The following is a 22,700-nucleotide window of genomic DNA, read 5'->3' as shown; positions in this document are numbered from 1 at the left end:
GTATTAAAGTGCTCCTCCAGCACCTCCTCTCCTCATCCTCCAAAGCCTCCAATCTGTCAGCAGTGAGCTCACCTTCCAAGTCACAAGGCCATTCTCAGAACACTGACAACATGCTGGGGACCCTCTGCACTCTCATCACTGCTCTAACATGTAAGGAGGCTGACTGACTGCAGCTTTCACCTCATGTTGGATTCATCAGTCTGTGTGTTTCTCTTGACTCCATGTCATCTTGTTGTTTCCAGGTGTGAGTGGTGCGACGGTGGTGACACAGAAGCCTCCTGTTGTGACGCTGAGGAGAGGAGAGACAGCCACCATGGACTGTAACCTGGGGACTGTTACGAAGAGTGGTCCTCGCTGGTATAAACAGATTCCGGAAGGAGTTCCTCAGTTTGTGCTGAAGTTGTATCACACTGAAAGCGCTCCAACATATGGTTCTGGTTTCTCTGCTCCAAAGTTCACATCTACACATCAGTCCGAATCAGATTATCGTTTGATCATCAACAATGTTGAGGAGGGAGACTCAGCTGTCTATCACTGTGCAATATGGGACAGCTCTGTTACTGAGTACGTATCACAGTGATTTACACTGTGACAAAAACCTCCTCACTGAATACTTCTGCTTTTTGACCTGCTGATACATTTTTACTGAGACTGAAGCCATCAGAAGATTCTTTCTGCAACCTCCTCACTTTTACATTCAAAATTTACTTTAACCTTCTAAACTCTTCAGTTGGATTCACAAATACATCCTCACATCTTCTGCAGTGGTAGTTACATACAGATTGCCATGTGTACATACTTTAACATGTGGAAAAACAACATGCTCACCATCAAAAGTCAACCACTAAAACACAAGTTCAGATCTGTTTACACTGTCGTAAAAATCAGTCTTCAGACTGATCAAAATAATGATGGTTGTTCTGCAGGAGAAAAGAATGAAGTTATAGAAAGTCTGCAGCAGATTCTCATTCCCTGACACAAGCAATGTAAAAAGTCCCTCTTGATATAAATCCTCTCACTGCATTCTTCCTTCTTCATGAACAAGTTCAAAGATCATCTGACAACCAGAAGTTAAAAAACGAAGAGTTTTGTCATCTACAGCTGAAACGCAACCAAATGCAAACGTTTCATTAATCTGAGAACATTTCACAACTTAATGATTCATGATGTGTTTCCAGAGAACTAAATTGTGGGGCCTGCATTAACATGATGCTACTTCATTGACAGCAAATTATTGGAAAATTGCTGATAAGACCTGAGCTGAGAGAAATGAGAATGATCAGAAACAACAGAACATTGATCATCTTAAAATAAATATGAAGTAAGCATTTGAATTTACAACATGTCATCTTTGATATTGAAACCTTTTCACTGGATTCATTTACAACCTCAGGAGTTCAGTTCAATACAACATTAAACTAAAGTTTAATGTTAAAGTAATTTAAGTGTTATCGGTGGAGAAATAGAACAAAGCAGAGAGAAAAATAACGAAATAACACAACTGGATTTATTATTCAGATGACATCAACAGACCTCTAAAAACATGAAGGCTTCTTTATGGACAAGAGAAGTTATGAAAACGTTTTTTGAAACAATCCAAATCTGTGAGTGTGAAAACAAAATGTATTGAGTTTATGAATGAGTGAAGTCAGTGTTGAGTGTTGGAGCTCCTCCTCCTCCTCTTCTCCTCTCCTCAGTGTCTTTATAAGCTTCAGTCTCTCTTCTCCTCACACTCCAACCTGCTCACCTCTCAGCTGGACAGTAAGGGACGTTTACAGCACACACTGACAACATGCTGGGGACCCTCTGCACTCTCATCACTGCTCTAACATGTAAGGAGGCTGACTGACTGCAGCTTTCACCTCATGTTGGATTCATCAGTCTGTGTGTTTCTCTTGACTCCATGTCATCTTGTTGTTTCCAGGTGTGAACGGTGCGACGGTGGTGACACAGAAGCCTCCTGTTGTGACGCTGAGGAGAGGAGAGACAGCCACCATGGACTGTAACTCTGCTTTAGATGGTCCTCGCTGGTATAAACAGATTCCAGGAGGAGTTCCTCAGTTTATACTGAATTATTACCATACATTTAGCTCTCCTCAGTATGGCTCTGGTTTCTCCTCTCCCAAATTCACACCCACTCATCAATCAGGAGCAGATTACCGCTTTACAATCGCCAATGTGGAGGAGGGAGACTCAGCAGTTTATTACTGTGCTACATGGGACGACACTGCTAAAGAGTGGGTATCACAGTGATTTACACAATGACAAAAACCTCCTCAATGAATACTTCCTCTTTTCGAGACTCTAACAAACCTCGACTGAGACGAAGCCACCATCCACAAACATGATAACACTCACACAGACAAAATACAACAAGGAACAGGCAGATTTACAACAAAAAGTAATTGTTGGACAAAACAGCATTGTTATATTCAAAAATAAAGTCCCGATCCAGGTAAAATCCAGCACAAAACACTGATGACTGCAGATGACCAAAGAAAAGCTGTGAAACTCTCAGTTTCTGTGTAACAAGTCCATCAACAGGCTGACAGTTCATATAGAAACAGTCATGGCTGTTGTTAAAAGCTCATGGAGCAAACAGAACTTCTACGTTCACATCAGTAGATAGATTTACAGATCTATGATGTGTTTCATTTACTTTTTAAATCCCTTTATTAATTATTAAACTTAACAGAGGAGCAAAGAAGCAACATCACAGAGGATTTATGTGTTAGTAATGAAGGTTGGTCCAGTGTTCATGTTGGTCCCCAGCATGGAGGAGGGAACTAGAGGTGCTGAGGGGGCTGCAGCAGCCCTTAATACGAGGCTATAACAGGCTGAATTTACAAGAAGGCTGAAAATAATATAGAACTTGTCAGAAACTGCTCTGCACAAAGTTTATAAAGTGTCTCCAACACAACAAACCCACAAAATGTAAGAATTTCATGAGGAAGTCTGATGAATTTCTCCTCCTCTTCATCTCCTGCTGTTGTTGACTGTAGTTGATGTTGCTGCTTTGAACTATAATGTGTTTGTGTTTCAGTTTGCTGTCTGATGAAGTACAAGACCTTCTTAAACTGATACAAAATTATCATTAATAACATTTAGATACATGTAAACATGGCCATTCAAATGAATGCAAAGGACCATGAATGTCCCACACCATTAACTATGACATCATTCTATAGACTGACCCCTCAGCACCTCCAGCTGTGACTGACTTCCTGCCTCCCTGGTCCAGAGGTACTTGGAGCTCCTCCTCCTCCTCATCTCCTCTCCTCAGTGTCTTTATAAGCTTCAGTCTCTCTTCTCCTCACACTCCAACCTGCTCACCTCTCAGCTGGACAGTAAGGGACGTTTACAGCACACACTGACAACATGCTGGGGACCCTCTGCACTCTCATCACTGCTCTAACATGTAAGATATTCTTCTCTCTCCTTTAACAACCCTGATTTTCACACACACACCTCTTACTTGTGTGTTTCTCTGTGTGTGTTGACAGATGTTGATGCAGTGATCTTGCTGACCCAGACGCCTGCTGTCCACACAGTTTCTACAGGACAACAGGTCGTTCTCAACTGTAACATTCAGAGATATGATAATGCTTATGTCAGTTGGTATAAACAGGTTCCTGGTGAAGCTCCTCAGTTTGTTCTGGGATTTTACTTTACTAGCAGTTCACTTATCTTTGGATCAGGATTCTCCTCAGACCGATTCAACTCTAAAGCCTCATCAAACACAGATTACCAGTTCATCATAAATAGAGCAGAGAGAGGAGACTCTGCTGTGTATTACTGTAGGACATGGGACAACTCTGCTAAAGAGCACGTATCACAGTGATTCACACTGTGACAAAAACCTCCTCACTAACTACTTCTGCTTTTTGACCTGCTGATACATTTTGACTGACACTGAAGCCATCAGAAGATTCTTTCTGCAACCTCCTCACTTTTACATTCAAAATTTACTTTAACCTTCTAAACTCTTCAGTTGGATTCACAAATACATCCTCACATCTTCCGCAGTGGTAGTTACATACAGATTGCCATGTGTACATACTTTAACACGTGGAAAAACAATATGCCCACCATCAAAAGTCAACCACTAAAACACAAGTTCAGATCTGTTTACACTGTCGTACAAATCAGTCTTCAGACTGATCAAAATAATGATTGTTGTTGTGCAGGAGAATAGAATGAAGTTATAGAAAGTCTGCAGATGATTCTCATTCACTGACACAAGTAACGTAAAAAGTCCCTCTTGATATAAATCCTCTCACTGCACTCTTCCTTCTTCATGAACAAGTTCAAAAATCAGCTGACAACCAGAAGTTAAAAAACGAAGAGTTTTGTCATCTACAGCTGAAACACAACCAAATGCAAACGTTTCATTAATCTGAGAACATGTCACAACATAATGATTCATGATGTGCTTCTAGTGAACTAAATTGTGGGGCCTGCATTAACACGATACTACTTCACTGACAGCAAATTATTGGAAAATTGCTGATAAGACCTGAGCTGAGAGAAATGAGAATGATCAGAAACAACAGAACATTGATCATCTTAAAATAGATATGAAGTAAGCATTTGAATTTACAACATGTCGTCTTTGATATTGAAACCTTTTCACTGGACTCATTTACAACCTCAGGAGTTCAGTTCAATACAACATTAAACTAATGTTTAATGTTAAAGTAATCTAAGTGTTATCGGTGGAGAAATAGAACAAAGCAGAGAGAAAAATAACGAAATAACACAACTGGATTTATTATTCAGATGACATCAACAGACCTCTAAAAACATGAAGAGAAGTTTTTAAAATATTTTTTGAAACAATCCGAATCTGTTAGTGTGAAAACAAAATGTATTGAGTTTATGAATGACTGAAGTCAGTGTTGAGTGTTGGAGCTCCTCCTCCTCCTCTTCTCCTCTCCTCAGTGTCTTTATAAGCTTCAGTCTCTCTTCTCCTCACACTCCAACCTGCTCACCTCTCAGCTGGACAGTAAGGGACGTTTACAGCACACACTGACAACATGCTGGGGACCCTCTGCACTCTCATCACTGCTCTAACATGTAAGATATTCTTCTCTCTCCTTTTACGGCCCAGATTTTCACACACACACACACACCTCTCACTTGCGTGTTTCTCTGTGTGTGTTGACAGATGTTGATGCAGTGATCGTGCTGACCCAGACGCCTGCTGTCTACACAGTTTCTACAGGACAACAGGTCGTTCTCAACTGCAACATTCAGAGATATGATGAAAATGGTGTCCAATGGTACAAACAGGTTCCTGGTGAAACTCCTCGGTTTGTTCTGAGATTTCACTATTCTAGCAGTTCACTCACCTTTGGATCAGGATTCTCATCAGACCGATTCAACTCTAAAGCTTCATCAAACATAGATTACCAGTTCATCATAAAGAGAGCAGAGACAGGAGACTCTGCTGTGTATTACTGTTATACAGCGGATAAGTCTGCTGATGAGCGCGTATCACGGGGATTTACACTGTGACAAAAACCTCCTCACTAACTACTTCTGCTTTTCCAGTCTTTGACACATCAACTATTGCTCTCTATAACTACCCTACATGAGACTTCAATAAAGGACAACAAACCAGAATCTCTTAACTCTTCTTGGAGGACCATTGTAAACTAAAAGTTTACATACAAAGCTCTCTCATCACTGAACTCATTCATCATGTCGTAAATACCTTCATCACCAGTAGGTCTGACAAAACATGATGATGTTCAACAAGTTGGCAAACAAAAGCAATACAAAGCTGTTGATGTACGTATATTACATGCAGTGTGCAGGATGTATTCCTACACAGTATTTACAGTATTTTACTATTTGTATGGCAGTATTTTATTCTCATTTGTTGACACAAATAATGTGAAAAGTCCCTCTTGATATAAATCCTCTCACTGCATTCTTCCTTCTTCATGAACAAGTTCAAAGATCATCTGACAACCAGAAGTTACAAAACGAAAAGTTTTGTTATCTGCAGCTGAAACACAACCAAATGCAAAGTTTTCATTAAAGCTAGGGTCTGTAATGTTGTTCAGAAACACATTTTGTTATACTGGTTGAAATGGTCCTTCTATCCTTAGAGTAGTCAATACATTATATATTCAGAAAAAGGAATGAAAATAACCAGACCTCTGTGGCAGCTGCCGGACTGAGAAAAAGCTGACCAATCCGTGCTATTTGGCCCGAAAATGGAAAATGGAAAAAAACAATCAGATGCCTTCATGTCTTGTTCTGCATACGCCCCTCTCTGTGCACACGTTACGTTTCACTGATGCCAGAAATATTCAGCCTCTGCAGAAATACAGAATTGCAGGAGAAGACATTCATTTGGTTACAATGGCAGAGAAAATGCAGCCAGCCTTACTTGTAACAGCTCACCCCGCTAAATAGGCAAGGAAAAGAAAGCCTGAGGCAGAAAAGGCTGTGACGAAAAAGGCTCTGGACGGAGCACTGACGGGATGGGGAGGGGGTGGAACTTAGAGGAGATGCCACTTTCAAATCTTGCTAGCTTACCAGGATTGTAGACCCTAGCTTTAATCCGACAACATGTCACAACTTAATGAATCATGATTTGTTTCCAGTGAACTAAATTGTGGGGCCTGCATTAACATGATGCTACTTCACTGACAGCAAATTATTGGAAAATTGCTGATAAACCAGAGCTGGGAGAAATGAGAACAATCAGAAACAACAGAACATTGATCATCTTAAAATAAATATGTATGTATGTATGTAATTATTTGAAATTGCTACACTTCTTCTTTGATATTGAAACCTTTTCACTTACGATCTCAAGAGTTCAGTTCGATACAACATTGATCTATGAACCCAGGAAGGAGTAATTTAAGTGTCATCAGTGGAGAAATAGAACTAAGCAGAGAGAAAATTAACGAGATAACACAACTGGTTTTATTATTCAGATGACATCAACAGACCTCTAAAAACATGAAGACTTCTTTGTGAAGAACAGAAGTTATGAAAATAGTTCTTGAAACAATCCGAATCTGTTAATTTGAAAACAAAATCTATTTAGTTTATCAGTGACTGAAGTCAGTGTTGAGTGTTGGAGCTCCTCCTCCTCCTCTTCTCCTCTCCTCAGTCTCTTTATAAGCTTCAGTCTCTCTTCTCCTCACACTCCAACCTGCTCACCTCTCAGCTGGACAGTAAGGGACGTTTACAGCACAAACTGACAACATGCCGGGGACCCTCTGCACTCTCATCACTGATCTAACATGTCAGATATTCTTCTCTCTCCTTTCACAGCCCAGATTTCTACACACACACACACCTCTCACTCATGTGTTCCTCTGTGCGTGTGTTGACAGATGTTGATGCAGTGATCGTGCTGACCCAGACGCCTGCTGTCCACACAGTTTCTACAGGACAACAGGTCGTTCTCAACTGCAACATTCAGAGATACGATGCAAATGGTGTCCAATGGTACAAACAGGTTCCTGGTGAAGCTCCTCAGTATGTTCTGAGATTTCGCTATTCTGGCAGTTCACTCAGCTTTGGATCAGGATTCTCCTCAGACCGATTCAACTCTAAAGCCTCATCAAACATAGATTACCAGTTCATCATAAAGAGAGCAGAGACAGGAGACTCTGCTGTGTATTACTGTCAGACATGGGACGACTCTGCTTCTGCAGCTGTATCACAGTGATTCACACTGTGACAAAAACCTCAGTGAGAGACTCACTGCAGCTCTGATGAATTCTGAGAACATTTTCATGATTGTTCTCCTCAGTTTGATGATCACATCTGGACTTTGAACATCTCCACCATGAAAACTAAAGGATACAACATATATAAATATACATGTTCATATATGTTCATATATGTCAACATAAGCAGACTGATGAAGTGAATGAGATGTTGACAGTGAAAGTTGGTCTCAACAGGATGTTTCAGTTCCGCTCCCCTCATTAGTGAGAGTCAGGAGGTTTTTGTACGGCCATGTGTACAAACTGAATCACTGTGGTATTCGGACAAGGAACCAAGCTGATTGTGACAAGTAAGTACTTTTGAACTCATCATGTAACAGGACAGATTTTCAGTTTCTGATACATATTGAGAGAAAATCATCATTTTAAATGTTGCTAATTTGATAAAATATTGATCCTGTTGATTTTTGTTTTACATCATCTTTGATGCCAGATGTTGTTGAGGCAAAGTAAAGATCTGTGAATGATCAATATATTTAAAACACTTTCTTAAAACTACTTTTTAACAGTTGATAGATTATGTTCTTTTATTTTCATGACTTCAGACAAGTTTAACGTTTTTAAAGAATATATCACATTGTGAAGTCAACACTAAACTACAGGTCTTGTGATGCAGCTGAATGTTATTGTGACTGTTTCTAATTTAAATACAGTTTTTTCTTTGGTGGTTAGACAGATGACTGATATACTGTCATTTATCACAGTGACTGATGTTAGAAGACACAACAGGTGACTTTATGAATTTGTTGCCAACATAGAAATATATATATATATATATATGATTTTGAGAGATTTTGTTTTCCACTGCTGATATTTTAGTTAATCGTTTCTAAATTTGCTCATCACAGATTTAAAATACTTAATTTCTTCATGGTGTTTGTTATAATTTCAACACAACTAATACATGAATCTGTTACTCTCATGCTCTGTGTCAGTGATTTTTATTGTCTAGTGATTTGATGAACGTCCTTCATGTGTTTTCAGGCTCCAGCCTCCCGCCTCCTGTCCTCACACTCTTCCCTCCGTCCAGCGCTGAGCTCCAGTCCAACAAAGCCAGTCTGGTCTGTCTGTCCAGTCAGTCTGTGCCTTTTGCAGATGTGAGCTGGTTGGCTGGTGGGAGTCCAGTGAGCAGCGGGATCTCTACCAGCACCGCTGTTCAGCAACCGGACCAGACTTTCCAAATCAGCAGCTTTCTGGCGATACAGACGTCAGACTGGAACATGGAGAAGGTTTACACATGTAAAGTGTCTTTGGGCTCCCAGACTGCAGAGAAAAACATCAACAAGTCAGACTGTCCCACTGAAGAATAGTAGAGGAGCAGAATGACCATCTCACATCTGCTTCTTTACTGTTTGTGCTGTTTGCTCATGACGAGGTTCACATGTTAGAAGAGATGTGTCTGCATGCTTGTAATAAAAGTTGTGACAGTTAGGTGGAGGTGTTGTTTCAGCTTTGACTCTGCTGCTTTTTTCAAGACTCATTCAATAAAAACACAAAAAACTGTGAACAAACATCTCTTTGTATTTATTTGTGTTCTCTAAATCATAATCCAAACAAGAAAGTCTTCTGCAAACTATTGTCAGATTGCTGCAGAGAAGAGAGGGTGACCGGATTAATCTGCATCTGTAATACTAGCTCTAAAATAATAGGAAGCTCTGATTGTTGGTGGGAGTATTTTAGCTTTGCTGTGTTTTGCATGAAATATTTTAATAAGCATTTTGTTTTTTGTTATGTAAAGTAATTTTATTTATTTTTTTAAAACTTTTTTCTAATAAATGAAAACCAAAGGAATCTGATTTTGTGAGACTCTGTAGGCACGTGGATTCTCTTTTGAATTTAGAACTTGAGACTTGTTGATGTAGTTATTGCCACTCCTACAGCTCCAGATGAAGCAAATATGAATAACTGACAGCAAATTCACCGAGCAAAAGTCTTTTTTTCATTGATTGATTCGTGTTTTATCAACACAGTACTTGTAGCTGCGATAGAGTTTCTCATTAGCAGGTGTCTACGCCTCGTGGTTAAAGGCAACATTGAATAAACTCCTCAGTTTTATGTTTGCTTGTTCCTTGTTTGATTGTTTGTTGTATTCTGTCTTCATTCAAAAAATGGGATTAAAAATAGCTATATATACAGTTTGACGTCTGTAAGTATATACCATGAAAGCATGAGCTAGCTGTTTTAATGATCTTACAGAGTTGATTCTTGACCTCTTCATTTACATGAAGCTATAAATAAGGAGAGGAGGCCTGCAGGTGCATCCTGGGAAGGAAGAGAGGGAGGAGCAGAGAGGTGACGCTTCACTGACGGAGGATGAAAACTCAGTTTCATTTGATCATTTTATCTGATTTTTCTAACGTGTTCATTCTGGCAGGCAACAAAGCCAGACAAAGTAATATTACTCTCTATGTTGTGATTTTATTTCAAATTAAAATCTAATAACAAGGAAGTTTTCTGAATCTAAAGACACATATTCAAGTCATAATTCCAACCACTGCTGGATTGAGGAATGATTCTCAGTCTGCTGCATCCTTATTGTTTTCATGGTGGAGATATTTAGATGTGATCAGTGAATTCAGTCTGATGTTAATGATGAACATTTTCTCCTTCAAAAGATCAAAATTCTGACAGAGCATCTAATCTTGTCTGAGTGTTATTGACTGCAGAATCAGTGTTATAATTATTTCATGTTCAACTTGCTGAAGCTGAAAGACATCTTTAAACAATCAGATTGAATCAAACCAGCTGATTTAATGTAAAAGACATAATTGACCCTGTGTTTTGTTGACACTGTGGAGGTCCTCCAGACTCCACTGCTCTATGTGTAAATATACAATTTGACTTTTTTTATCATGACCTATTACTGTCATGACTGTAGATCTGTCTGTCGTGTTCTTGTCTGGTTTTGTCTTGTGTTTTCTTGTATTTGATTTCCATGTCTCTGTATCTTGTCTTGTGTCTTGTTTTTCCCATGCCCTCATGTGTCCTTCTCCTGTGTTTTTCCTATGTTCCCTCTGGCTCCCTCTGTCCATTGCCCTGGTCCCTTCATGTTCTCATGTGCTCCTCCCCTTCGTTATCTCACCTGTTGGTCCACCTCACCTGTTCCTCGTCTTGTCATCAGTGTTTGTGTACTTAGTCTGTGTGTTTCCCTTCACTCCCTGTCTGGTCAATGTTCTTGTCAGCGTCCGTATGTTCTTGTCAGCGTCCGTATGTTCTTGTCAGCCCCTGTTTACGTCCGTGCTCTCGTCCATGTTCTTCGAGTCCCGTCTTGGTATGTTTTGGTTTTGAGTTTTCCATGTTTGATTTGTACTTTGCCTTTTTCTTTGCACTTTGTGGAACTGTTTTATTTTGCTACTTTGTCTTGCTGTTGTGTTGCTACTTTGCCTCTTGCCCCTGTTTTGTCTGCTTTTGGTTTTTTGATATCAGCTTTGGTAAAATAAAGCTCGCTTTTGTTTCCCAATATCCTTGCCTCCCGTGCTTGACTGCATTTGGGTCCACCTTCCCCTTTCCATAGTCCCCCCTTTAACCCCCCGCCTGACAATTACAGCCCAACATGTAGAAGAATGTTGAAGTGGTAGACCTTCACCTTTTACCTTTTACTAAACTGGCTTGAACGTTTAATGACAGCATTAAAATACAGAAATGACCATAAATCCTGGTGATCACACCACATAAAGGAATATTTCATGTTTATATATGATGCATGTATTATATGTACATGAACAGCTTTGTATTCCTTTTGTTTGCAAACTTGTTGAACATCATCATGTTTTCCAGACGCACTGATTGATAAAGGTATTGACCACATAATCAATGAGTTCAGTGATGAGAGAGCTTCGTATGTGAACTTTAAATTTACTTTGCCCCTCAAGATTCTGGTTTGTCATCATTTATTAAAGTCTCATGTAAGGTAATTATAGAGAGCATTAGTTGAGACTGAAAAAGCAGAAGTGTTCAGTGAGGAGGTTTTTGTCACAGTGTAAATCACTGTGATACACGCTCTTTAACAGAGCTTGTCCCATGTTGTACAGTGATAGACTGCTGAGTCTCCCTCCTCCACATTTTTGATGATCAAACGATAATCTGATTTGGATTGATGGGTAGATGTAAATTTGGGAGAAGAAAAACCGGATCCATAAAATACAGACGTGTCTCCATGGTAAAAAAACAATACATATTGTGGAACTCCTCCAGGAATCTGTTTATACCAGCGAGCAGCACTATCAGTAACAGTCCCCAGGTTACAGTCCACGGTGGCTGTCTCTCCTCTCCTCAGCGTCACAACAGGAGGCTTCTGTGTCACCACCGTTGCACCACTCACACCTGGAAACAACAAGATGACATGGAGTCAAGAGAAACACACAGACTGATGAATCCAACATGAAGTGAAAGCTGCAGTCAGTCAGCCTCCTTACATGTTAGAGCAGTGATGAGAGTGCAGAGGGTCCCCAGCATGTTGTCAGTGTGTGCTGAGAATGGCCTTGTGACTTGGAAAGTGAGCTGACTGCTGACAGATTGGAGGCTTTGGAGGATGAGGAGAGGAGGTGCTGGAGGAGCACTTTAATACAACACTGAAACTGAGAGTGAGTGACAGGAGGAGGAGCTCTGCTTCAGTCTGCATGTTTTGTCACACGTGTTGCTCTCTTATCTTCTGTAAAGGGAAAAGTCTTTTCTGTCTCCATTATTGTCGACGTATGAAACGTCTCCCCCCTGAGACAAAATATTACAACATCATGATGTGAGAAAGACTTCCTGCAGTTTTACTGTCATACATTTGTTTCTCTGCTCGATTCTTAATACGTGTGATTTAATTCAGTTCCCTCTGATCTGACAGAGAGCTGAAACTTGACCTCTTCATTTACATGGAGCTATAAATAAGGAGAGGAGGCCTGCAGGTGCATCCTGGGAAGGAAGAGAGGGAGGAGCAGAGAGGTGACGCTTCACTGACGGAGGATGAAAAATCGGTTTCATTTGCTCATTCTAAGAGACTTTTCTAACGTCTGGACTAAGAGACTAAACCAGCAATAAGCAACATTAATCCATAAAAAAATATATAATTATGTAATTGTGTATGTCTCATTATCTTGACTATAATTGTCTTTGCACAATTTAGCAGCAAGATACAAACCTTAAAACGAACTAAGAACTTTAAGATCTCGACATGCAGTATGTCTTCCATCTGTGTTAGTCGAATTAACAGGATAAAACATTAAAGACATGATAGAATTTGATTTAAAGCATTTCAGTCAAATTACTGAATTAACTGGCCTATATGTGAGTAGAAATTTAGACAAACCTGTTTTCTATCATAAAGTTTGTTTCATTGAGTGTCTTGATCATTTTTTTTTAATCAGTGATAAGAGAGAACACCTTTTTTTATTTTTTAGGTCATGACTGTTTTTCGTTTCCTTGCACCTTTTCCAACTCAGTCTCCTCTTTCCATTACAAGGCACAATAGTTTCTGCCAGAATTTGCAATGTTGCACTCCACGGTCTGTAAAGCAAACTCTCTTCAGATTGATTTGAGTGATCCTCGAAACCCCAAGTTTCTTTTTAAATGTTTTCTGGTTGCTGCCGAGTACATTGTAGACCTATTGTAAGCAGATGGATACAGCAATGTGGCTCCTCTGACGAACACGGTGTCACCAGCTGCTTTTGTTGTCCATCTGAAATCAGTGCAGCAGTGTGCGTATGTGTGTGTGTGTGTGTGTGTGTGTGTGTTTATTGAATGAATATGTGTCATCAAACACAATGATGTAAGACATTTGTAAAAGTAGATGTTTAAATTCATGCTGAGTGTAACAGAGATCGGTTGTTGCCTCATTCCTGGTTGAGATGCGTCTCAAAAAGCAGAAGTATTCAGCGAGGAGGTTTTTGTCACAGTGTAAATCACTGTGATACGAACTCTTTAGAAGGGTCATCCCATGTTGCACAGTAATAGACTGCTGAGTCTCCGTCCTCCACATTGTTGATGATCAAATAATATTCTGATTCGCTGCGATAATTTGATGAGTGTTTCGGAGAGGAGAAACCGGTGCCATAAGTTACAGTCCACCACCTGTGAAAGTAAACCAGCACAAACTGAGGAGCTCTACCAGGAATCTGTTTATACCAGCGAGCAGCACTGGTAGTAACAGTCCCCAGGTTACAGTCCATGGTGGCTGTCTCTCCTCTCCTCAGCGTCACAACAGGAGGCTTCTGTTTCACCACCGTCGCACCACTCACACCTGGAAACAACAAGATGACATGGAGTCAAGAGAAACACACAGACTGATGAATCCAACATGAGGTCAAAGCTGCAGTCAGTCAGCCTCCTTACATGTTAGAGCAGTGATGAGAGTGCAGAGGGTCCCCAGCATGTTGTCAGTGTGTGTGAGAATGGCCTTGTGACTTGGAAAGTGAGCTGACTGCTGACAGATTGGAGGCTTTGGAGGATGAGGAGAGGAGGTGCTGGAGGAGCACTTTAATACAACACTGAAACTGAGAGTGAGTGACAGGAGGAGGAGCTCTGCTTCAGTCTGTATGCTTTGTCACATGTGTTGCTCTCTTATCTTCTGTAAAGGGAAAAGTCTTTTCTGTCTACATTATTGAAAATGTTGACGGTGACTTTTATTTGCAATGTAAAAATTACACGATGGCGCACACACGAAACTGTGATATCTTCCAACAAGATTTTCAGCTGAGAGCCATTTGTCCGTGTGATCAAGGCCTGCAGGGCGTCACCAACAAACCCATGTCCAGAAAATATAGTGCTATTATTTTTGGTTGCAGAGGATTACTGGTTTTGTCTTGCTATGGAGGAATGTGTTGATCTGTCTTGTGGAAAATAATACATCCCACATAGGAGAGAACCCATGTAGTGCTTTGCTGCTGTCAGCTACGAGTTCAAACAAAACATTAATTCAACACTCTGGATGAAGCAAATAAAACTCTAACAGCTTGTACTGTGTTAAGAATTTCTACATGGATCTCTGTCTCCCTCTAGTGTTAAGATTGAGCATTTTCGTACATGTTAATGAGATCAAGGACTGGCTTGACTCTATTTCTGTATTTTAGGTAACCCCTGTGAATTTTTATCTAACTAAGCCAACAACTGGCGGCAGACCTGATGTGAAGGACCTGCTTGTGCTGCATAATATTTAATCCAGCTGGACTGTGCTCATTTCGACCCACTTTTCAGTCACTCACTAAGAGGACAACTGGTCAGGTAACTGCAGCCTCATGTTCGAAGCTCTTTTCCAATCCACCGCCTCAGTCTCCCTGCTGGCGGCCATTGTGGGCCTGGTGGTGCTGCTAATTCTTTCCTCCAGCCTCAGCTCCCAAGATGAGAGAAGGAAACCTCCAGGACCAACGCCTCTCCCCCTGCTTGGCAACCTGCTTCAGGTGGATCTCAAGAGGCTCGACAGCTCGCTCTGTCAGGTAAGAAATTGTGGGTCATCATGTTGAATAGCTCGAAATCCTATTGCCTTACTGCAAATACTTTTAAATTGATGATTTTTTTCTATTTATCCAGCTGAGCTAAATTTTATCTTTTTTTTTTTTAATTTCTTATACAACAATCTCTAAATTTTCGCTGAATTGGGTTGGAATAGATTACAGGGCCAAACTTTATAGTTTTTCCCAAAAAATCCACTACATGAGCAGGGAGGCTCTAGGTGAGCTGGCATGGAATGACCACTTGCGAATATTTTATTTTAATATGTCAGTTAAGTACAGTCTCACTTTCACCTGCCTCCATTTTTGAAGTTGTCCAGAAAATATGGACCAGTGTTCACAGTCTACTTTGGACTGAAGAAGGTGGTGGTGCTGGCAGGACACAGGACAGTCAAACAGGCTCTGGTCAACCATGCTGAAGAGTTTGGAGACAGGGACGTTACTCCCATATTCTATGATCTCCACCAAGGACATGGTGAGAAACATTTCAGACTGTTTTTTTTTTTTTTGTAACTTGTTTCAGTTCTTGGCCAAACAATCCCGCCACTGTTGTTTCCAGGCATAATATTTTCCAACGGCGACACGTGGAAAGAAATGAGGCGTTTTGCTCTCTCCACGCTGAGAGATTTTGGGATGGGCAAAAGGCTTAGCGAAGAGAAAATCATCGAAGAATGTCACTACCTGATTGAAGAATTTGAACGATATGACGGTAACATTATCTCCACTAAAGCACTATCCCTCTAATACCTTACACTTTCCACCTGAGTTCATGTCTGCAACTCTTTGTCTCTCAGGTAAAGCCTTCAACAACACTCAAGCAATTAGAAACGCAGCTTCAAATGTTATATCCGCTATCATTTTTGGCAAAAGGTTTGAATACAAAGACCCTGTCTTCCAAGCCATGGTGAAGAGAGTCCACGAGTCCATCCATCTGACAGGATCAGCTTCCATCCTGGTAAAAGAACATTTTACATCATGGATATTACATGAACAGTTCACCCAAAAATCAAATTCACTCATTGTACTCACACCCATGCAAAATTGTGGGACATTTCTTGGTCCACTTGCAGCACTTTCCTTAACAACAGAAGAAAATAGGGTCTTACTTTAGAAATACAAAATAAAGTGGGGAAAATAAGTAAATAACAATTTTCAATTAATTGCGTAATCAACTAGCTGTTATTTCCTGATTGCCGTTTTCATTCATTGTATTTTATAACGAGGTGTTTCACAAAAAAATGTATGAAAAAAAAAAAAAATGTTGGCATTAATGACACTTTTTAGATTGTTTCAGATTTTTCACTTTTCTTACATGTCTGTGGACCTCCGGAGGGGGTCCTGGTTAGCTGTCTAGATATTTAGCTTTTCCTGTACACCCACAAAAGATTTGTGCAAAACAGATGCTAGTCAAATGTTCAGATATTCGACCAGCAGTCTGGAATTTATGAACTTCTCTAATAAAGCATCTCCAAATATCCCTACAATTTAATTAATTAACACCCAATCTAAACAAACCAAACCAAAGCACTGAATAAATGACACCATGGGTCCCATTAATATGATATCAAATCCAATAGTAATTTGGTCCGTGTGTATTGTGCTCTATTATAGGCATACAACTTATTTCCTTGGCTGGGCCCTTTTATTAAGAACAGGACATGTATGATGAAGAATTCGGCGAAAAACAAGGAGGAAATAAAAAGCATCACAGCAGCTCTAAAAGAAACGCTGAACCTTGAGATGTGCAGAGGCTTTGTTGATGCTTTCCTGATCCGTATGCAAAATCTAGAGGTGAGTTGCCCCAACTCCTCTGCTGATCCCACATGTCTAGCAATCGTATGGATGTATGTATGTATGTATGCATAATCTGTCTTTTGTGCATTTTATACCAGGAGTCTAAAATCAAGGATTCACTCTATCACATTGACAACCTGCACTACTGCGTGATGAATCTGTTTGCAGCTGGAACTGACACCACAGGAAATACGCTTCAGTGGTATCTACTTCTCATGGCCAAGTATCCTCATTTTCAAGGTGCAAAAAAACAAATCCACTTACTCCTGTCAGAGAGCACTGCTCACTGTAAACCTAAAGTTGCGTCTCATATTTATCAGATTTAACGCCTGTTTAACATGCATTCAGACCAGGTCCAGGAGGAGCTGAGCAGGGTGGTGGGAAGCCGTCAGGTTCGAGTAGAGGACAGGAAGAACCTGCCCTTCACTGACGCTGTGATCCACGAGTCACAAAGGCTGGCCAACATCGTCCCCATGGCTCTTCCTCACAAAACCAGCAGAGACGTCACCTTCCAGGGCTATTTTATCAAAGGGGTCAGTTTCCTAATGTCCGCCCGAATCCACACATTTGTTTTGTTAGATGTGTTCTTTTATGGAAACTCTTAAAAGCAGTGGAGTTGTTCCAAGATTTCATGCGGCACATATCTCTCTGTGCTGACAGGGGACCACTGTGTTTCCTCTCCTTACTTCTGTCCTGTATGATGAGAGCGAGTGGGAGAGCCCGCACACCTTCAACCCTTCACACTTCCTGGATGAGGCGGGTAAATTTATCAGAAGAGACGCCTTCATGCCTTTTTCTGCAGGTACAACAACTTCATTAGCTTGTTCTCTACAGATATTTAGCATTTGTGAAGATATGATCTAGATTAACTTGTTGCAACTTGTTTGTTCTTGCAGGTCGCAGGGTGTGTCTCGGAGAAAGTCTGGCCAGGATGGAGCTCTTTCTCTTCTTCACCTCTCTCCTCCAGCGCTTTCGTTTCACTCCTCCACCTGGAGTCACAGAGGATGACCTGGATCTCACACCAGTTGTGGGAAGCAGCCTCAACCCTTCACCTCATGAATTGCGTGCAGTCCGTCGCCAATGACAGAAGGGCTGGAGACTGTTGATTGTTCTAACACCTGTGGTGTGTGAGAATGTCAAGTAGATCTTTCGCCAATTAACTGCAGCTATAAATCAAAGGCACACCTAAGATGTCAAGCATGAGCAAATTATAGGATCCCCAAGGGGACACTGTATGTTAGAGATGTCATTTAAGTATTAATTGTGTCTTGCTGATGATAAAATGTTGAAAGAGTTTTGTATAGACTCAAACTCTACAGTAAGTAAGTCCTCTCAAACACAACCAAATAAAAGTATGTGTTATTGTTTGTACCTACAGAGACCCTGCCTCTGCCTGGATTTTCTTATTATTGCACTGTGTTTTCAAGAAGTTTTCTTGGTGTATAAACTTTGGGCAGCAGTGTCTGACTCCCAGCCGACAGCAGTGTGAGGTTTGGATCGTAGTGACCAGCTTACATCGCTGTCTCCGTCTCTTATCATGTGCAGATTTGTTTCTCTGTGAAAAACAAATGCTTTGCATCTGAAGAAGTCAGTAACACAGCCTTTAAACGATCGAAAGACTCTTGAGGCATGATTGTGTTTCTCAGAACACAGAGAGCTACAAGGGCAGTAGCTGTTAGGACCAGACCCAGCAGATGGTTAGACACGGTACCAGTGATGGTTGCCTTGAGGCAGGAGGGAACAGTCAGGGACTCACTACCTTTGCACCCATTTTATGGTTTTTATGGTGTGGAGGTAGAACTTCACTCTACCATAACTGAATAAACAAGCTGCTCTCAGAGGCAGGGTTTGTACACATTTTCAAGGTCAAATTCAAGCACTTTTCAAGCACTTTTAAGGGTCATTTTCAAATTTTTCCAGCACCATATCGCTGGGGTAAAATACATGATCTACAGGAATATATACACTCATTTTTTTTTCTCACTTTTTATCACAATTATGTACATTGTGTTATGCTGTGAACTTCTAAAATTATGTTTCATAATAGCAAAAAATTAAGAAATTAAAGGAGAACACAAAGTTTTATCCCAAAAAAATGGAAGCCACTTGGCGTTCTTCAGACACACTCGCACCAAGACGAAGAGAGACCTGAGAGCACCCTGTAATTTTCTTTTTTGACATAAATTTGTATGTTTCAAAATGCAGTGTTGGGAGTAACGCATTACAAAAGTAATGCAATTACTGTAATGCAATACTTTTTGCTGTAACGCAGTAATGTAAGGCATTACTAAAAAAATATTTTACTTGGTACAAATTCCAGTAACGCGTGTTACAATGCATTTTAAACCCGAAATTAAGTGGTGTGTTGTTTTTATACAAATACGCCAACAACTTCCTGTTAGTGCTGGAGAACTATTGATTGAGGAGAAGACGACTGCAGCAGCAGACAAGTTGGACTCTACACTCGCAAGACGGACATACGCTCATTATTTTCAGTTCCTCAGAGACAAGGATGTGAAGAACATTATAGCTACGTGCACTTTGTGTGCAAAACCAAAAGATCTCTCTACCTCGCGAAACAACACAAGTAATTTAACGAAACATCTAGAGCGGTGCCACACTAATATTAAGCTAGTAACCAAAAGAAAGCAAACTGAGGATGAGAGCAGAGAAAAAACTAAGCAGCAAAAACATTCTCCCGTTCTGCGATGCTTGAACCTCAAGAAGTGAGGAGACTGTGGCAGAGTATGTTGTCGAAGATATGCTGCCACTTTCAACAGTGGATTCTCCGTCTTTTAGAAAAATTGTGAGCAAGATCCCTGTCCAGCCTAGCAATAACAAGGTAAGCTATCATTGCCTCAACAGGTTAGTGCTGCTGGGCTACTGACTATAATATATCAGCCAATAGAACAGCGACATAACATCAATCTGTTTCACATCAGTCTGTATCCAGATAAAACATACAAAACTTCATAAACATTAGCTAAAGGGCCTTACAATGTAGGCTAATCTTACTTTATTAGAAGTAAGTCATGAAAATGGGAGAAAAGTGAACATTTCCTTTTCACACTTAAAGCTCTCACGTATGTTAGTGCCTGGTGTGACGTTACAGAGACAAACTGAACAGTCAGTTTCTGACTCTGGCACTTTCAGCTCTGGTGCATCAAATTCGACCTTCTCTTCAGCCGTCCTTCTCTATTGCTACCAGTCTGCATGTTTAACGACACACGGACAATCAGGCGCTAGCTTAACGAGGTCACCTAACGTAATGGTGTGTTAATTATTATTTAGCGTGTTATGGTTTAGCTAACGTTAGCGGTTAACATAAAGTGTTAACGTGCAGTGTTGGCCCATGTTACTCAAAAAGTCTTAACTTACATTTCTTGTGACTGGAGAGCGCAGACTCTCCCATTGCACAAATCTGCAAATCTTTTTTGCAGACCTTGCATGACGCCACTCTTTGATTCGGTCCTTATCTTAACCATAGTTTGTAGTTATCATTTTCAAGCCAACGCTTGTCAAAACAACAGCCTCCCGGCATTTTGTCATCTCCTGCTGTCTCTCTTCGAAAGGAGCGGGGTCACACACAGACCGGCAGGTCGCGGAGAGGAGCAGAGAGGCTCAGCGGAGCCCAGGAGGAAACATCTCCACATATGGTTCTCTTACTGATTTTATTTCTCCTTGTTATAAGCAAACTATCCAGTCTGATCCCAATTTTGTGAAAGACATAGAGTATATTACATTAGCATAGACATAATGTCAAGCACTTTCAAGCACTTAAACTACAATCCAAGCACTTTTCAGACCTTGAAAACACAACATTGAAATTCAAGCACTTTCACGGATTTCAAGCACCCGTACGAACCCTGCAGAGGAAAATACGACCTTGGAATGCTGTTTGGAGCCAGAAAGGTGGCAGGGTCCATTTCTTCAGTCGTGACAATGAAGAGAATTTGTCTATTCAGTTTGTTTACTAATAATTAAAAAAAAATCAGTCAATGAAGATCTTTCTCTTCTGATTCAAATTTGGGATTATTTAGGTATCAGTTCACTCCCAGAAGAACTTGTGGATTCATAAAACTGTTTTTCTGAAGCAGCAGAACTGGTTTGTCTGTTCACTCCATCTAGCAAGGGGCAGGGTTGTCATCAGGACATCAAAACAATCTTGGTGGTTTGTTGGAAGGTTCAAGGCCACAGTAAGAATGCAGGACTGTGCCCAAAAACACCCAGTACTCATAGAATAAACTTTGCAGAAATGTAAACAGGGAAGCTGTGTTAACAACATGCATCCAGCCATTTCCACGAGGGGAACTTTGCACTCACTAACAGGACAACTGGTCGATGAGTCTATGTTCCTGGAAAAAGTTAGCTTCCAGGTTACTGTAACCTTTGCAGATCTGTTCCAGTCCACCAGCTCAGACCCCCTGCTGGTGCCGCAAATTCTTTGATCCAGCAGGGCTGTGCCAAAGAGCACTCTGTACTCTGAGAATAAACTTTGTAGAAATGTAAACAATGAATTCATCCTTTGCAATCATTTTGTCCGGAGCACTTTTCACTCACTAAGTATGGAGAACCACAAGTGTCACAGAAATAGTAATAAAGCATTTAACTAATCGAACAATAAATATAGACATTATTAAATGAGTTTACAAATTAATTTTTTAATTAATTAATATTTTTCAAATCCATTGAGTTACGGAAATTTGCAAGTTACAGCTTCTAACGTTGTAGGAACACGTGTTCTGCATATCAAAGATGCCCGTTTCTGTCATTAATTACTTTCACCCCCAAGCTGACTGTTTCCAGGAGAGGTGCCTGGCAGCCCCATCACCCCTTAACCTGGCAAAGGAGGACGATATTTTACTGCTACGAAACCTTCAAATGAACACTCCACAGGAGATTCTTCCTTTAATTTACAACTCAAACAACCATTTGCCCCCTCACAAGAGATGCACTCCTTTTCTCAGGTCAACTGAGGTCAAGGACCGAGGAGTTTTCTCTCTACACATCAGAAGAAAGGAGAACTGTTCTCTAACACCGATGTGTTAGAATGGATTGCTTTGGTAAATTAGATAACGACAGTTGATGTTCTTTCTCTTTGCATATTCAAGTGTTTTATGTGTGATCAAGTTTTACTCCTTTGTAAATGGTAAGTGATTTTAATTATGTCATATTCTTTCATGTAGACAAAGCCGACCCATTAAGCTGAGGGTGAAATTCAGGGAAAAGGTGAAACATGATCTCCAAACATTAGAAGGGATAGTTTAGTTTAATGAAGTCTTGTGAGTTTTAACTCACGGTATGACCGAAGAAGTGACACTGTCAGCCCGCACCTCTGGGTCTGCCTGCCAGACAGATAATAAAACAGACAGACAGGCTCTCCCTCCCTCTCTCTCACTCTCTATTTTCCTCCTCTCTCCTCTTCTTTTAATTCACATTCTTTTAATTATTTACATTCTGCTTTTTAAAGTTTAAACTCTTTACTTTATTTCTATTCTTGCGACAAGCTCTAAGACAAGCGATCTCCGCAGAAATCAACAACTTGTTGATTTAATTTTTATAACCATTTTTACTACTATAGATATGTACTTTATATGACCCCACTTCCAAAAACTCGAACTATCCCTTCTACTTCTAGTTTAGCCCAACATTAAAGTTAGCTAGCTAATCAGTCTCGAAAAGCTAGCTAGCACAAAAGGCTAAAGTCGTTAAC

At 40.4% G+C, this 22,700-nt stretch overlaps 2 protein-coding genes and 2 gene segments (V, D, J or C); 3 read left to right on the top strand and 1 right to left on the bottom strand.

Moving 5' to 3' along the window:
• Nucleotides 1-65: 65 nt before the first annotated feature.
• Nucleotides 66-9,271, top strand: LOC115575212 (immunoglobulin lambda-1 light chain-like). 2 transcript variants are annotated; one of them, XM_030407084.1, is made up of 4 exons: nt 66-150; nt 243-568; nt 8,017-8,050; nt 8,745-9,271. In XM_030407084.1, exons 1-4 carry the CDS (start codon nt 111-113, stop codon nt 9,068-9,070), a joined length of 726 nt encoding a protein of 241 aa, XP_030262944.1. In that variant the 5' UTR covers nt 66-110; the 3' UTR covers nt 9,071-9,271. The 2 variants fall into 2 exon arrangements, with proteins under 2 accessions (XP_030262944.1, XP_030262943.1); XM_030407083.1 differs by lacking the exons at nt 66-150; nt 243-568 and adding exons at nt 4,959-5,076; nt 7,362-7,687.
• LOC115575213 (T cell receptor beta variable 5-1-like) lies at nt 1,651-3,586 on the top strand. The segment is given in 3 exon segments: nt 1,651-1,832; nt 1,925-2,237; nt 3,504-3,586. Coding segments are annotated over 3 exon segments (360 nt in total).
• A 4,254-nt stretch (nt 9,272-13,525) lies between the features above and the next one.
• Nucleotides 13,526-14,274, bottom strand: LOC115575214 (T cell receptor gamma variable 4-like). The segment is given in 2 exon segments: nt 13,526-13,986; nt 14,079-14,274. Coding segments are annotated over 2 exon segments (378 nt in total).
• Nucleotides 14,275-14,861: 587 nt separating this feature from the next.
• LOC115575209 (cytochrome P450 2K1-like) lies at nt 14,862-18,368 on the top strand. Its single transcript, XM_030407081.1, has 9 exons — nt 14,862-15,178; nt 15,506-15,668; nt 15,753-15,902; nt 15,988-16,148; nt 16,805-16,984; nt 17,086-17,227; nt 17,336-17,520; nt 17,648-17,789; nt 17,884-18,368. Exons 1-9 carry the CDS (start codon nt 14,981-14,983, stop codon nt 18,069-18,071), a joined length of 1,509 nt encoding a protein of 502 aa, XP_030262941.1. The 5' UTR covers nt 14,862-14,980; the 3' UTR covers nt 18,072-18,368.
• The last annotated feature ends 4,332 nt before the right edge of the window (nt 18,369-22,700 follow it).

Source organism: Sparus aurata, chromosome 23, assembly GCF_900880675.1.
Source record: "Sparus aurata chromosome 23, fSpaAur1.1, whole genome shotgun sequence".
NCBI classification, from domain to species: domain Eukaryota; kingdom Metazoa; phylum Chordata; class Actinopteri; order Spariformes; family Sparidae; genus Sparus; species Sparus aurata.
This window is presented reverse-complemented; position numbering and strand designations above follow the sequence as displayed.

Excerpts from the sequence above, each read along its gene's own strand:
- LOC115575209 (XM_030407081.1), top strand. The coding sequence starts at position 14,981 with ATGTTCGAAGCTCTTTTCCAATCCACCGCCTCAGTCTCCCTGCTGGCG. Across the intron at positions 17,228-17,335 it reads CAAGTATCCTCATTTTCAAG|ACCAGGTCCAGGAGGAGCTG; the intron begins GTGCAAAAAAAC and ends ACATGCATTCAG. Across the intron at positions 17,790-17,883 it reads CTTCATGCCTTTTTCTGCAG|GTCGCAGGGTGTGTCTCGGA; the intron begins GTACAACAACTT and ends TTGTTCTTGCAG.
- LOC115575212 (XM_030407084.1), top strand. The coding sequence starts at position 111 with ATGCTGGGGACCCTCTGCACTCTCATCACTGCTCTAACAT. Across the intron at positions 569-8,016 it reads ACAGCTCTGTTACTGAGTAC|GTATTCGGACAAGGAACCAA; the intron begins GTATCACAGTGA and ends TGAATCACTGTG. Across the intron at positions 8,051-8,744 it reads AACCAAGCTGATTGTGACAA|GCTCCAGCCTCCCGCCTCCT; the intron begins GTAAGTACTTTT and ends ATGTGTTTTCAG.